This window comes from Bidens hawaiensis, unplaced genomic scaffold, assembly GCF_021521415.1.
Source record: "Bidens hawaiensis isolate Kalapana, Puna unplaced genomic scaffold, B.hawaiensis_p1.1 tig00021177_1, whole genome shotgun sequence".
Taxonomy (NCBI): Eukaryota; Viridiplantae; Streptophyta; class Magnoliopsida; order Asterales; family Asteraceae; genus Bidens; species Bidens hawaiensis.
In genome coordinates this window covers 173,095-189,472 of record NW_027493272.1, presented here as the reverse complement: position 1 = coordinate 189,472, position 16,378 = coordinate 173,095, and the positions used below count along the sequence as shown (strand labels likewise).

Below are 16,378 nucleotides of genomic sequence, written 5' to 3'. Positions count from 1 at the left end.
ATCATGTTTTTGGGACAAATATGAGCAGATGATCTTAAATGACATTATATTAATTAATTAAAAGGTATGATATTTTATGTGTATGTATATTTTTTTGTTAGTTTTATTAGTATATTATCATTTATCTAGAGTTGGTATGTACTTAAAGAATCTTATCTGTCACACGGACAACTATACATGGTTATATCAAGAGTTATAAGCATACATATATGTTACCTTATCAAGAGTTACAAGCAGGCGTGGATTAAAAATTTTGATTTGTAATAAACAATGTATACTAACCAATACAATTACAAATGTAGTGTAGAAGGAAGGTTTTATTTATTTGTAAGATATTTGTGTAATATTAGTTATGTAATTTCTGTAATTTTAATGTAAATTGTAACTATATAAAATATATGATCATTTTGTTAATTATATTCCACTTAATGGTTAAAGTATAAAACTTTCGTCAATTACTTGTGTAATACACGGGGCTCAAACTAGTCTACTTTATATAACAAGATTTAAACACTTAACCACTTGGAAGCAACACTCCTATATATATATACCTTAATAAACAACTATTAATCGGTCAAATGGTAAGTCCCTGTCTTTTTTTTATGGATGTCATGGGTCGAGTCTCGTTCATGATAAAAGTGTCATGAATGAGCCAGTGGGTCCTCAGACGATAGTTTTTTCCGAAATTGGTGACGAGATAGGTGGTCACCAGCGCTGTCTACCATCACAAACGTTAATGATCTTTTGCCAACGAACATACCTAGGTGACAGAGTTTTGTTAGTTGTCAAAAAAAAAAAAAAAATTACGACAACAGGCAATATAATTTTTTAATTTTTAGAATGCAAGAATGACTAAATTACCCTTTTCATTATCCTGTTCAGTCAACTTAAACCCTGGAAACTGAGAAAACCCCTGATAACAAAAATGACAACAACAGTAACAATATCACGATTCCTCTCTCTATTCGAAACCAACACCACCGTCACCGCCACCGCCACCGTCGCCGTAAACCTCCACCCGTTCCGTTCAATTCAATTCCACACTAAACCCATATCTTCCCGAACCCTACGCTTACGTCACTGCACATTATCATCCTCCAATTCCGCAATAACCGATGAAACCACCTTCGGTGAAAGTGAAACGAGCGGAGATTGTGAACAAAAGCATCCGTGGGGTGAGTGGGTGAATTTCGTTGACCGGTTGAAGTCAAAGGGGTACATTAATGAAGAAGCTGGTGGAAGTGATATGGTTTCTCTTTATAATGATATGACTATTCTCAAAGAAGCTTGCTTGAGTTTTGGCCGTGACCGCTTTGATTTATTCAAGTAAGAATTTGTTGGGTATCAATGTATTGTATTTAAATTATTTGTAGTTGATATTAAATAAAGATATTAAATTAGAGAGTTATTTATTATAGTATGGTTATAGTTAATTAGTAATCCTGGCAAACTGGGCGGGCTTGGGCTACTGATCAGAACAGGTTCTGGCGAATCGCGCATCGGTGCCAATTAATCACTAGTCGATACCCACAGACTAATCGCCTATTAAAAACTATTTGGTCAAAATTGAATACGTATATATATAAAATTTGGTATATATATATATATGTATATATGTATGCATATTTGTAAATGTACATATAGAAATATAATCCGATTAATCCCGATTAATCACTACTAGGTAAGTCACTGGCCAACTAGCGCGTAGCGAGTTCTACAACCCTGGACTCGGGTTGAAATGAATCGTTTTAGAATATAAGTATCAAATTTAGTTCATCTGTTATATTATTGCAGGTCACTATCTATGCAAGATATTCAAACTCTTGTGGAAAAAGGTTGTCCAAATATTAACCGGAAGACCGTTAATTCCGGGAAACGTTTGCGATCATATTTACAGCTCGATGAAGGAGACGTATGCTATTTACATAATATTTAGTCTAAACATTTAAAAACATTTTATTTCTAATTAATTTTGATAATTTTACATTTTAAACATAGGTATGTGGTATATGTGTCTTTAAAGGATCATGCGACAGAGCCTATGTGATACTAAAAGACAGTGAGTCAGATGCACGAACCGTAGATATCGTGCGCATTTTATTAAGTTATGCACTCGATCCATCTGTTGGTTCTGGTAACAAGCCTTCGGGGGCGGAACTTGTTGAAGCATCTGCTAAGAAGTTGCTTTTGGAGTTGACCACGCTTAGTGACACGAGAGTTGACCCGGGGTTGCAAAAACCGGCTGCAATCGTTGCTAGAAAGGCACGGTCTGTTGAATTAACGGAACGGGAGTCGGAGTTGCAAAAACCGGTTGGAAACGTTGTTAGAAAGGCACAATTTGTTAAAATAACGCAAAGGGATTCACCGCGTGATGTTGAAATGAGAAGAGGAGATTGGTTGTGTCCCAAGTGAGTTTATTTTGAAATCCTTTTTTCATAGTTTTTTACCTTTTGAAATTTAATTTTATAATTTGCTTAACTTTTTTTGTAGGTGCAATTTTTTGAATTTTTCTAGAAATAAGAAGTGTCGGGAATGCAACGAAGATGGTCCTCAAAACGCTGGTGGTAACAATATTGAAATGAAAAAAGGCGATTGGAATTGTCCTCAGTAAGTTTGTAAATAAGGTTTTATCGTTTTTCACATTTTTGTTATTCTTTAATAAACTTATAGTTGGATTAATGATTGTATGTTTACTAAAATCGATGATTTGATATTGCAGATGCAATTTTATGAATTTTTGGAGAAACATTCGGTGCTTGAAATGCAAAACCGAGGGGCCAAAGAGGGTTGGAACAAATGATGTTGAAATGAAGAAAGGAGACTGGAACTGCCCACAGTAAGAAATCTATATACATAATTTGTTATATACAAATAGTTTTTAACCTATGAACTTTGATATTATCTGTTTAGGTGTCAATTTATGAATTTTGCTAGCAACACAAAGTGTTTTCGTTGCCGAGAGCGACGCCCCAAGAGGCAGGGAGAGTGGGAATGCCCCTCGTAGGTCCCTATTTATTTTACGCGTTTTTAATCGTTTTATATATTTTAATTGCTTAAATATGAAGAATGTGTCAAAATGCTACCGGTTACCATAACCGGAGCCAGCAAGTTTTGACACGACACAACATGAAGTTAAAAGGGTTAAAACGTGTCAGGTCATTCATGTTATTCAACTTGTTATATTTAATCGTGTTAAATGTGTCGTTTAAGGCATTTATTAGACGTGTTTGTGTTAGCGTTTAAGTAAATTATACGTGTAATTAAGCATGACGTGTTTGGTCTAATGTATTTTTTATTTAATTTGGGAAAGGTGTGATTTCTTCAACTATGCCGGAAATGTTGTGTGTCGGAAGTGCAATTGTGAAAGGCCGAAAGATGCAGAAGCTAAATATCAAGAACAGATATGGAGGAAACCGTAAGTTTACTTGACTACAAAAAAATGTTTAACGGGTCGAAGGCAACAGGGCCAATATGTAACATACAGTAATGGTCTAGTGTCATAACATTACTTTTAATGGTAATGTTAAAAGTATCTATAACAGCAATTTTTGTGGAGACTGGAGAGTGTATAATTGTAAAAGATTAACTCTTTTTTTTCTTATTAATTAGTTAATTAATTTCGGTCTCCCCTGTCTTATTGCTCATAACAAGTTTTATACACTTGTGTTGATCAGATAAGCATAATCAATCTATGCACATGTGTAGATGTTTATAAGACGAGCACATAATAACATTGGTTGAATTTTAGATAAATGCATAAATAAATGAATAATTTTTATTGGTTCTTGCAGCTCTTATTATAATTGTAATTCTGTAATAACCCTCCCATATGTGTCACGTGGCACAAGGTTGTAGACGTTGGTAGAGTGACCCGAGGGGCTAGACTTAGTCTCGTTATCAGCGCATGGTTGGGGTGTTCTTCGTGTCCTCAAACTCAACTTGAAACTAAAAAAAAATGGTGGGTGCACCCATTTTAATACATATTATTTTCCAAAAAGACAGGTCAGATACGAACCAAATTGATGGTTTTCTAAAACAGCTCGTTTGGACCTGTTACTTAGCATTACCTGACCGTTTTACCAGCTTACTAAAAATAATATGCGTGTGATTATAAATTAATAATTTATGGAGAAAAAGAAAGATAGACGAAGCAATATTATCGTGGATACAATTTATGCCTTGATCATCCATCCACATTCCACGACTTGTGAAGTCTTCCATGGGCCATAAGGTCCCCTCCATCTACACAATTATTACTTCATGTAGTTTGTTCATCATTCCAACTCATTTTCTCTAATAAGTTGAGGTTAAATCATGGGAAATCAGCGGGTTTTGGGGCTTCATCTCGTTTTCTTAAGCATGCTTTTGGTTGCAACCGAAAATACAAGTCTCGGTGCTCAAAATTCAACAAGAAGCTGCCATGAGCAAGAGAGACAAGCACTACTCGAGTTCAAACATAGCATTAAAGATGAGTGTGGGGTGCTCTCATCATGGGCCGGGACTAATTGTTGCTCGTGGAAAGGTGTCCGTTGTGATGGCGCCACTGGAAATGTTGTTGGGCTCCATCTCAGGCGAAATCAAGGGGATGTTATGGACTACACAGAAGAATGCTACTTAGAAGGTGATAAGGTGAACACATATTTAGCCAAGTTGAGGCATCTGAAACATCTGGATTTGAGTCGGAATGATTTTCAAGGAAGTCAGATTCCGGAATTCATTGGATCCTTCAAGCAACTAAGTTACCTCAATCTTTCAGATGCAGGCTTTAGTATTATTATTCCCCATCACATTGGAAATCTTTCCAAATTGAAGGTTCTTGATCTTGGTTCTTATTATTACTTTCCACAAGGGCTCATTGTAAATGACGTGGCATGGGTTTCTAGCCTCTCATCACTCGATCATCTTGACTTGAGTTATGTGAATCTTTCTCAAGCAAAAAATATTGATATTGTATTTCACATAATTCCTTCATTAACATATTTAAGTTTGAGTGAGTGTGGACTTTCTGATGTTGATCTTGGTCTTCATCTTAATTCAAGTAAAATACTTCCCAATATCCAACATCTTGATCTTGGCTTCAACAATTTTGAAGGTCAACTCCCACACTTTTTACAGAACATGACATCCTTAACATTCCTTGATCTTTCATGGTATAATCTTAGTTTGGCATGGAACTCTCTGATGGTTTTAAACACAATTCAATTCTTAACGGAATTGCATTTGTCGGATTGTCGCCTTCAGAATGCCCACTTTTCACCTACTTATTTTAATATCAGTGCCTATCCTATTTTACAATGTCTTGATCTTTCCCGTAATTCAATTGGAGGTAGATTTCCATCTGAATTAATGAACATGACTTCCTTGAGAGTTCTTGACCTTCGAATAAACAATTTGAACTCGTCAATTCCAGTCATGCCTAACCTTCTAGAGCTTGATGTTTCTTTTAATATGTTTGATAACATGGAGCATGTAGGAATCTGGAGATGGTGTCATTTGAAGGAATTACTTTTATCAAGTACGCATTTTGGAGGAGAAATGACGGGTCCATCGCCAAACATGTCTGAGTGTTCCCAATATGCTTTAGAGACGTTTTATTTAGATAAGAATAACTTAAACGGCTCAATTCCAGAATTTCTTGGAAGTCTAACCAATTTACGAGTCTTACAGCTTAGCGAAAATAGTTTCACAAGTTCAATCCCTGAAGCTTTGGAGAGATTAAGATCATTAGAAGTATTAGATCTATCTTATAATCACATAAACGGTTCTATCCCAGAATCATTTGGAAGATTACCAGGTCTAACAAGTTTAAATCTGCAATCAAATCGTTTAACAGGTGCAATCCCAACATCTCTAGGAAGACTAGATTCATTACAAACACTCTCTGTAGCTTCAAACTTGTTAACAGGTCCAATCCCAGTTTCACTTGGGCAACTTACCAAACTCGTTGATTTAGATCTCTCTGAAAATTCTTTAGAAGGAGTGGTTTTTGAAGCCCATTTTGCTAACCTCTCAATGTTGAATAAGTTGCAAACACCATCTAATTATAAGTTGATCTTCAATATCTCACATGATTGGAAACCTCCATTCCAATTGAGAATGATTAACTTTAGATCTTGCAAGATTTTAAATGGATTTCCAAAGTGGTTGCAAACTCAAAGGAAGCTTGAGGTGTTGGTGTTGTCTAATGCTAGCATACATGGAGTTCTACCAATATCCTTCCGGAAGATGCCCAAGCTTTCTGAATTAGATCTCTCTTACAACAAATTTAGTGGATCTTTGATAAATCTTCCATTCAGCGAATATACAGATATTTTACTTCTACAAGACAACCATTTTAGTGGGTCACTTCCAACATCACTGTGCAGAAGTACACACTTGTCAGGTCTCGATGTTTCTAGAAATCGGTTATCTGGAAATATTCCAGACTGTGTAAGGAATCTACAAAACCTACATTTGCTTGTACTAAGCTCAAATAGGTTGTCTGGAGCCCTTCCAAGTTCTTTAGGATATTTGTCTTCATCATTGACTTGGTTAAAACTGAATGACAATAACTTCAATGGAGAACTTCCACGAGATTTGGAAACTTTGAGATTCTTAACTATTTTGGATTTGGGCAATAATGAATTCTCCGGAAACATACCAAGATGGATTGGAGAAAATCTTACAGATTTGGTGATTCTCAGGTTGCATAAAAACAACTTCACAGGAGGTATTCCTCGATCTTTTTGCAAATTGTCACATCTTCATATTTTAGACATCGCACACAACAACTTAATAGGATCCATCCCACATTGTTTTAAAGGGTTGAGTGGGATGACTGAGGCAAGGCAAGATGATTTTTTTATAGACAGTTACGACCATTACGTTATGAGTCAGACCATCAATATGAATCAAGTCATGAAAGGAATGGATCTTAAATATACACATACGACGGCTATAGTCTTTAACATGGACCTTTCAAGCAATGAACTTACAGGAGAAATCCCTCCAGACGTAACTGCACTTTCCTTGTTGATTGGTCTATTTGTCTCATAATCACCTGAGTGGGAGCATTCCGGATAACATAGGAAACATGAAAGCGTTAAATTCTCTCGATTTGTCAGACAACCTATTAACCGGGATGATCCCTCCAAGCATGGCAGCTTTGAACTTTTTGAGCTCTTTGAATTTGTCAATCAACAACTTGTCGGGAAGAATTCCAACCGGAAATCAATTGCAAACACTTATTGACCCGTCAATATACGCCGGTAACAGGGAACTGTGCGGTGCCCCTCTGCCAAATAATTGTTCCAATCATGAAAACCCACCAACTACAATAAGCAAGCACAAATATGAGGATGCTAATGAGCCAAAGAAGGTATGGTTTTACTTGGACATAACGTGTGGATTTGCAACAGGTTTTTGGGGCGTTATTGGAGTCCTGTCATTCAAGAAGCAATAGAGACAGAAGCTGTTTATGATTGCAGAGGTAGCAATGGATAAGGTATTCGTGATGGTTGCGGTGAGAGTTTCCAAGATTAAAAGAGGCAGAGAAGTCAAATAGATTCTTATAAATTACAATATATGTAATAAACATGACTTGGCTTTTGAATACTTCAGTTGTGCTATATATTTGTAACCATGGGTGTGTTTTGTATAAATATAAATATTGCAATACATGAGAGGGAATACATGCAGGTGACAAAAGAAGTTGACCGAAGATCAGAAATGCATAAGTTAAAAATCATGGGATGGCAACAGGTTGGTTATTTGTTTGAATACATATTCTATATTCACAGTTTCGATCTAACCCGTTATTAATTTGAATTCGATTTTGCAGTTGAGTTTTGAAAAGAAATAAAAGAGCAATAACAACAGCAATCCAAAAGAGGTATGTTACAAGTAACAACTGTTGTTCAAAGAACCGACACATAATGCAAAAGTATAACCCATGCCAGCGTCTCTCAGTCATTTCATCAAACACCTTATGTGCGTCTTGAAACTTCTAATTCAAAACAACGTTACAGATATGATAAAGATTTAACCACCACCAAACTGATGAAGAACCACAAAACAGATTCTGGTAAAATTCTAAGAATCATTGTTTTATACCTAAAGAATTATAAGCCCTTCATTATAATATATAGATAAAAAGTGAAGTTTTTTTTATAATATTTTTCATTTATGATTAGTTCAAGGTTGATTTATTTATTTTTTTTAGTTCCAGAACTGTACACCGCTCGGGTTTTGCCGATAGAATAAATAACGTTTTAAATATGTTATTTCCTGTATCATAAGCTATACGATTTTTTTTTTGGGTTCCGGCAATGTAATTAACGTAACCGAAACCGGCCGATCGCGCGCCAACTTGTTGTCGCGGCGTCTGGATTTTACTGGCCGAATGAACGTCATTTTAAATATGTTATTTATTTGTATTTGTTTCTTTGAATATGTTAATCTTTTTTGGCATAAGTTATTTGAGTTTCGCTACTGTCTTCATTATATTGTGTCGATGCTATTTTAAACTTTACCAATTTACTTTTTGTGTTATTTTTTTTTTAAAATTGTGTAAGTACTATATTTATTTTTTAAATATGTTATTTTTTGTAATTATAAGCTATACTAATGTAGTCACTGTGTTTCTATGTGGACATGGTAGTTTTTTAATCTAGTGCCGGACTGCCGGTATAGTAAAGAACTTATTCCATAGCAACGTTCATAACTATTTTATGTTTACTAATCCCCAGGCCCACCAGTTTAAAGCAGCTGAACAACCAAGAATGATAAGCCCATCCGAAATTTGTTAGCCAAGCTTACAACTAGAGATGTTCAAAACGGTTTGGGACTAGGAACCGGAACCGGTTCCTAACCGGTTCCTATATTCAAAACCCCATTTTAAACCGGTTCCAGGCTCGAACTGGTTAGGGAACCGAACCGGTTCTCCCACCCTCGGACCCCTAACCTATCTAACCGGTTCTTACCGGTTCCTAAACCGGTTCCTGTACTGTAACCGGTTACAGTGTAAAAAAATTTTTTTTTTTCGTTTTTCGTTTGCGATTTGGATTCTAAACTACGATTCGTATTTGTATAACATGAAAAATAAAAAAAACAATTAACATAAAATTCATTTTATTTACTTTAAGAAGTTCAAAAAAAAAGGTTACATGTTTTAAAATCTTCAAAAACAAACTAACAAAACATTAAACTTATAAATATAAAGTTGTGACATATTATTTCTAGAAAAGCCTTTTTGTTCGTCGTAATTATTGAGCGGCGACTTCTTCCTCGGAATTACTTGTAGAAATGCCTTCTTGTTCGTCGTGCACTCGAACATCAAGTGGTGTTTCATCTTCGAGAGTGGTTACGTGTTGAATACGATCGATTGAGTCCAAGTGATCCTTTAAGCAAATGCACATCTCCACCGACTCCGAATTTAGTCTTGTTCTTCTCACCGATATTACCCTGCCACTAAGAGAAAAAGCGGATTCCGAAGCTACCGTAGAAGCTTGGACGGTTAGTAAATCACGGGCCATGGTGGCAAGAATCGGAAACTCGGTTTCCTTTACCTTCCACCAAGCCAAAACATCAAAAGTGCCATATTCCTCTTCGGATAAACCGGTAGAGTAATCATTTGCACTATACCTTCCTAGTTCGCTTGAAGGGGTGTTACCCCTTTGTTTTTTAGCCGTTACGTTGCGAACGGTGTTCATAAGGCTAATCATGGGATCTCGTACTCTAGTAGCACTTGAACTTGATGAAGACCCCCCCGGCATAGGCATGTGTATGTTTGACCCATATTTATTTAAATAAAAGTCATACATAAATTTAAAATTCAAGTTAAAATAATTTTTTGCCTCTGTTGAAAAGTTTGGGTCAACTTCATGCATATCTAAGGCTGAAAAAATTTCGTCTATCACACATTCAACCCCCATAACATTTAACATTGGGTTTAAAGCGGCGGCGCAAATAAAAACCGGTGGCAATTCAAGAAAGTATTTTTTTAATTTAAACTTCATTGGTAATATGATGTTTGAAAACATTGGACTTTTGTTTTCAAATTCTTTAAGATTGTTAACCATTAAAAATAACTCCGAAAGAACCAAGGGACTTGTCGGATAATACGTTCCCGATAGTTTCGTAGTTGATGTTTTAAAAACTTCAAGAAAAGTCGATAAGTCATTGATAATTTCCCATTTCTCATTTGAAAAGGGGATTGCCAAATCATTCTCGGCAAGACTAGAATGAAACATTTGTAAAGTTTCTCTTTGTTTCAAAGCACTTTGAAACATTATGCAAGTGGAATTCCATCGATGAGGTACATCTCAATTAGCTCCCAAAGCTTTTCTTCCCGTATCTTTACAAAATTTTCTATATTCCATTTGTCTTTTTTTACTTTTCTTAAAAACTTCATGTATCATTAGTCTAAAATCGTTTATAACCGATGTAACCTCATCCGAAGCAAGTCCGTCTTGCACGATTAAATTAATGATATGTGCAACACACATTGAGTGAAAAAATACACCATTGCAAATCGGCGTATATTTTAATTTTAATTTATCAACCGCCGATGTATTATTCGACGCGTTATCAAATGCCATTGAAAATATTTTATTTTCTAGTTTATAAGTTTTTATAACATAATCTAAAATTTCAAACAAATTATATCCCGTATGTGGATACTCAAAGAGTTCGAAAGCAATGGTGCGTTTCATCATTTCCCACGATGACGGGTCTACCCAATGAGCGGTGACACAAAGATAAGATTCGGGTAGACCATGTGGAGCCGGCCAAACATCACTAGTTAAGTTTATTCCCGTATTTATATTTTCAAAATATGCAATTAGTACCTCTTTGGCATTCTTCCACAATTTTAAACAATAACGTTTAAGAGTATGACGGCTTACGTGAGTGTATTGTGGTTGAAGCGTATCTCGAATCATGGCGGTTAAGCGAGGGTTGTCGAAGTGGCTAAACGGCAAAGCTTCTTGAATCACAAACTTCGCCATACGATCTTGAACTCGATCAATTTGGTATGTAAATATTCCGCCTTCACTATCCATTTGCGTTTGTTGCGAATCGACGTTCTTTTTCAACGCCTTGCAATACGGTTTTTCGATGTGTTTCTTCAAATTTGAATTCGAAAGTGGGTTTAAATAAATCCCACAAAACTTGCACCGAGCCTTCAATGAATGGTCACTCAATTCAACCAAATCCCAATTGCACCAAATCTCTTGATTACGATTATGAGGTACAATACGAACGAAACTTGGTTCGGCGTTGGAACCTTGACCAACCGATGATTGTGAGGCAGCCATAACAACAAATATGAACATAGAAGAAGAGAAAACAAGAGATTAGAGAACTCAAAACGTTGTAATAGCGTTTTTTTGTATTTTTTTGCGTTCGGGTTTGCGTTTTGAGTGTTGTGATGAACCCATGACACCAAATACCTATTTATACTAGTAGTGGGGTGCTTGGGGGAGCCAAAAAACGGCTATTTTGACCCCAACGGTCAAAAAACGGCCAAAAAAACGATTTCCAACGGCTATACTCGATCCAACGGCTAGAACCGGTTCCTAACCGGTTCCGGATGGAACCGGTTCCGGTTCGGTTCCGGTTCCTACCCGCCCCCACTCAGAAATGCAAGAACCGGTCACGAATCATCGGGTTGAATCAGATAGGGTCCGGTTGAATCAGGTAGGAACCGGTTCGGTTCCGGTTCGGGTCCACCGGTTCGGTTCCAGGAACCGGTTTATTTGATCATCACTACTTACAACAGCCCTAAAAGTGAACGCATATTCTTAAGTTTTCTATCAAGATAAAATCAAAGTTTTTCACTAATCCTTAAGAATTTTTTGTAAATTAGTATTTCTTTTCTAAAACATTAATTATTTGTCAAAAACCTTAAGGGCGTGTTCGTTTCACAGAATTCGTGGGAATTCAAAGGAATTGGAATTAAAATCTCATGACATGGCGTGTTCATTTCGTTGAAATTGGAATCTTAATTTCATTTTGATGTGTTCGGCTCAAAGAATTGGAATTGAATTGAAATTCAATTCCTTCAAATACAAGGATTTCAAATCATTCCAAAATGTGGAGGAATTCAAGGAAATTCATTGGAATATTATCTCAAATTGTTTTTTTTAAAAAGAGGACAACGAATAAGACATTTTAGTTTTTATTTACTTTTTTTGTTTTTAATTTATATTTTGAGTAATGAATTTTTTATTATTATTTTTGAATATTTTTTGAGGGGTTTTTTATCTTAATAGAAAACCCATAAAAAAATTCAAAAAAAAAAAATCATAACGCAAAATATAAATAAAAAACATAAAATCTAAAAAAACTAAAATGTTTTCGCCGTTATCATTGTTAAAAAAAGTCCTTGATTCCTATTCATTTGTCAAGCGAACATATTAATAATGTATTTGGATTTTAATTTCTCCCAATTCCAATTCCTATTGGAATGTTCGAATTCCAAATCCAATTCATTCAAATTCCAAATCCTATGTAAATTCCAATTCCAATTCCATTTCATTCCATGAAACGAACGCTCCCTAAAAGTTTTTAAGGAACGTTTAAATAAAACAAAAAGAAAATAAAGAAACACCACACCACCACAGTCACTAGAAAAAATAAACCATAACTTTCATGTGGGGATAGGGAGTTTACTTTGTTCACTTCAAAAGCATATACAGATTTGTAACTCATATCACTTTATGAATTTGTTAAGGAACGAATTTGTTTTCTCGTCAAAGAAAGGCTATGTAGTTCATCATAAAAACCTTTGTGTGATTGATAATATTACTTAAACTACTATCATTCTATAGCGACTACAAGTTAGTACAAACTAACAATTTTGAAAAAAAGAATTCAATTCGATCCATTTTGGGTATGCCACACTGTGGGATCCCAACTCATTGCCCATGACTAGCTCGAGAGAGATAAATCATAAGAAAATAAAATATAGTCATATGTGTCGTTATTAGATATTAACGATATTTCCTTAATTCTTATGTTGCATTTTATTGCCAAACTAGATAGATTACGCGCTGGGTTGATGTTATTGGCAGTCATCAAACTGTGCGGTGCGAGTTTGAGTTGTGATAATTCGATTAGTCCTGGTTTACGACACCAGAAACAAACCCCAGAAAAACTTTGTTAACGCTCAAATACAACAAATTAACATATCAAATATGCGCATTGCGGTTGCGAACCTACGAAAATTTGGTTGGTATCTAGTTATGGTGTCGAAAGTAAGGCAAAACATAAATTCTTTCACACATAAATACAACAATTTAACATATCTAAATATAAAAAAATCCGGCAAACAAAAAAAGCACATGTTTTGCAGTTGGGAACTAAAGGGTAGTGAGCCAAAACCGTGAAACCAAATCAAAATCAAAATCAAACCATTAATAATGGTTCGGTTTTCAATTTCAACGATTCAGTTTTAGTTTCAAACGATAAAAACCATTTGTAACGGTATGACTTATAGTTTGACTTAAAAAGCAGTTAAATCGAATCATGACACCCCTAGCATGTGGTATATGGGCCCTAACATTATGCATTTCTTAAAAGAAAACAAAAGAAAAAAAAACAATGATACACGAGAATGTCTAAATTACCCTTTTCATTATCCCTACGCTTACGTCACTACTCATCATCATCATCATCCTCCCCTTCCGCAATAACCGATGAAAGTGAAAGAAGCGGAGATTGTGAACAACAACATCCGTGGGGTGAGTGGGTGACTTTCGTTGACCGGTTGAAGTCAAAGGGGTACATTACATCTTACTAATCTATTAAATCAATACAATTTGCCACATGTCATTCTACTAGGCTATCCACCTAGGCTTCCACCTCACCAAATTTTCATTCTAAGAGTCTCTATCATGCTGTCATGTGTCATCTCACACACTATTTAAACTTTAGAATTTTTCATCATCATTTTAATCATTTTAATCTCTCTCTCTCTCTCTCTCTCTCTCTCTCTCTCTCTCTCTCTCTCTCTCTCTCTCTCTCGGCTTAATTACTAACTCCATCATCTTCATAATTTCGGTAATGTATATCGAGATTAATCGTTTTCCGGTAAGGTTATGTATTATACTTTAATGGCCAACAATGTTATATGATTTTCCGGCAATGTTATATCTTTTTCCGGCAACATCATATTTTCTTCCGGTTATTGTAGATCTAACCTTTTTATCTTTATTTTCATTGTTAAGGTTCTAAATCAAAAACGGCGATGAAGCTAATATATGTACGTATTTACGTTATTTCAGTAAGTTTTCCGTTTATATGTTATATCTATAACAATGGGTGTTTTATATTTATTTGAAGTTTAATATTTTTCCTGTTTTTTTGTTATAGATGTTTTTCTTCTAGGTTCTATATGAATCAGCTTCATCCCTATTCAGTATCATTATTTCGTTTTTCCGGTAAGATACATTTAAATTATCCGGTTATAAATTATAATTCTAATATTTTATAATATCAATGTTATAACAAACCTTTATTATTTCAGGTAATTTACCCGATTGATTTACGGAAAATTTGATTATAATTTCTTAATAAAAAACGGAGATATCATGGTTATTATCATTATTTGTTATTTTCCGGTAAGACATTTAAATTTTTCGGTTATAAATTAAATATCAAATGTTCCATAACATAAACATTAATATTTGACTTTATAATTTCAGGTAAATATCACGAGTCATGCAACCTAATTTCAATTTAAATTCTACGAAAAAATCCGAGATACCATAGTCATTCTCACAATTTCGTTTCCGGTAACACCTTTAAAATTTTTCGGTTATTAATTATAATTAAATACTCCATAATATCAGTATTAATATTTGATATTATTATTTCAGGTTATTAATACAATTGATTTAGTTTGACTTTCCTTATTTGTCTAGATAACCGAATTAACATGAATATGATAATTTAAATACTTTAATTATCTTAATCACACTTTAATTAACATCAATATTGAATATTGACTTTTCTTATAAATAGTGGTCCATAATAATAATGATTTGACTACAATATTATTTTATATAGATTTAAATTTTGACTAAAATTTAAAACATAACTTATATTACCGTATTTTTATAATTTACAAAACTATTTGATTTCTATTTATATTCTAATTTAAAAAATTTATTATCGTTATAAATTTGATCACCATATATAAGTATGGATAATGGATATATTGTTATGATCTAATAAACATTAATATTCTACTTTATAATTTCAGGTAAATGTCACGAGTCATACAACCTAATTTCAATTTAAATTCTACGAAAAAATACGAGATACCATAGCCATTCTCACAATTTCGTTTTTCCGGTAACACCTTTAAAATTTTTCAGTTATTAATTATAATTAAAATACTCCATTATATCAATATTAATATTTGATTTTATTATTTCAGGTTATTAATACAATTGATTTAGTTTAACTTTCCGTATTTATCTAAATAACCGAATTAACATGAATATGGTAATTTAAATACTTAAATTATCTCAATCACACTTTAATTAACATCAATATTGAATATTGACTTTCCATATAAATAATGGTCCATAATAATAATGATTTGACTACAATATATTATTTTATATAAATTTAAATTTTGACTAAAATTTAAAACCTAACTTATATTACCGTATTTTTATAATTTACAAAACTATTTGATTTCTATTTATATTCTAATTTAAAAAATTTGTTATCGTTATAAATTAGATCACCATATATAAGTATATATAATGGATAGTCATAAAATTTATCACGCACTCAAATTTGACCTTACATATTTAAGGTCAATGTAGGTCAATGCTTTGAATAGGTAATTCTAAACAATTTTGGTAATGATTTGACTAAAATATATTTTTTTATATACATTAAAATTTTGACTATATTGTTACATTTAAATAACTTAATTTTAGAATTAATGATCAATAATTTAAATAATAAGTTGACTAAAATTTTCAAAGATAAGTTATATTACCTTATTTTGATAATATTTTGATAATTTACAAACTATTTGATTACTATTTATATTCTAATTTTAAAATTTTATTATCGTTTTTATTTATATTATATCTTACATAATATAAGATATGCAAAACTCGGCATATCGTTTCAAAATTTTATTATCGTTTTTATTATTGTTTCTAATTTCAAAATTTTATTATCATTTATATTTATATTATATCATCAACCAACTTTCCATTTGTTTATATTTGATCATTTTTAATTACGCCTAAATGTTAAAATTAATGTCTAAAAATAAACCCCCAAATTAATAATTTCAATCTTCTATTCGAAATTCAAATTAGAATCATCATTATAAGTTACTTTTAAGTTACTAAAAATATAATAAGTTGCT

The 16,378-nt window shown here is 33.5% G+C and overlaps 1 protein-coding gene and 1 pseudogene across 4 annotated transcripts in view; both read left to right on the top strand.

The window, feature by feature from the left end:
• The first annotated feature begins 848 nt into the window (after positions 1 to 848).
• Positions 849 to 16,378, top strand: part of LOC143562828 (zinc finger protein VAR3, chloroplastic-like) — a 145,707-nt gene continuing 130,177 nt past the window's right edge. The window contains exons 1-7 of one of the 3 annotated variants that reach the window (XM_077050522.1): positions 876 to 1,326; positions 1,795 to 1,912; positions 1,999 to 2,408; positions 2,491 to 2,607; positions 2,720 to 2,836; positions 2,911 to 3,000; positions 3,311 to 3,667. In XM_077050522.1, the coding sequence (XP_076906637.1) occupies positions 926 to 1,326; positions 1,795 to 1,912; positions 1,999 to 2,408; positions 2,491 to 2,607; positions 2,720 to 2,836; positions 2,911 to 3,000; positions 3,311 to 3,419 (1,362 nt within the window). In that variant the 5' untranslated portion in view covers positions 876 to 925 and the 3' untranslated portion in view covers positions 3,420 to 3,667. Of the gene's footprint in view, positions 1,327 to 1,794; positions 1,913 to 1,998; positions 2,409 to 2,490; positions 2,608 to 2,719; positions 2,837 to 2,910; positions 3,001 to 3,310; positions 3,668 to 16,378 lie in introns of those variants that run through there. The other 2 variants (XM_077050523.1, XM_077050524.1) reach the window with 2 other exon arrangements.
• On the top strand, positions 4,185 to 8,003 carry LOC143562822 (receptor-like protein EIX2; annotated as a pseudogene). The gene is made up of 2 exons (XR_013140559.1): positions 4,185 to 5,833; positions 5,906 to 8,003. The product of XR_013140559.1 is annotated as a receptor-like protein EIX2 (transcript).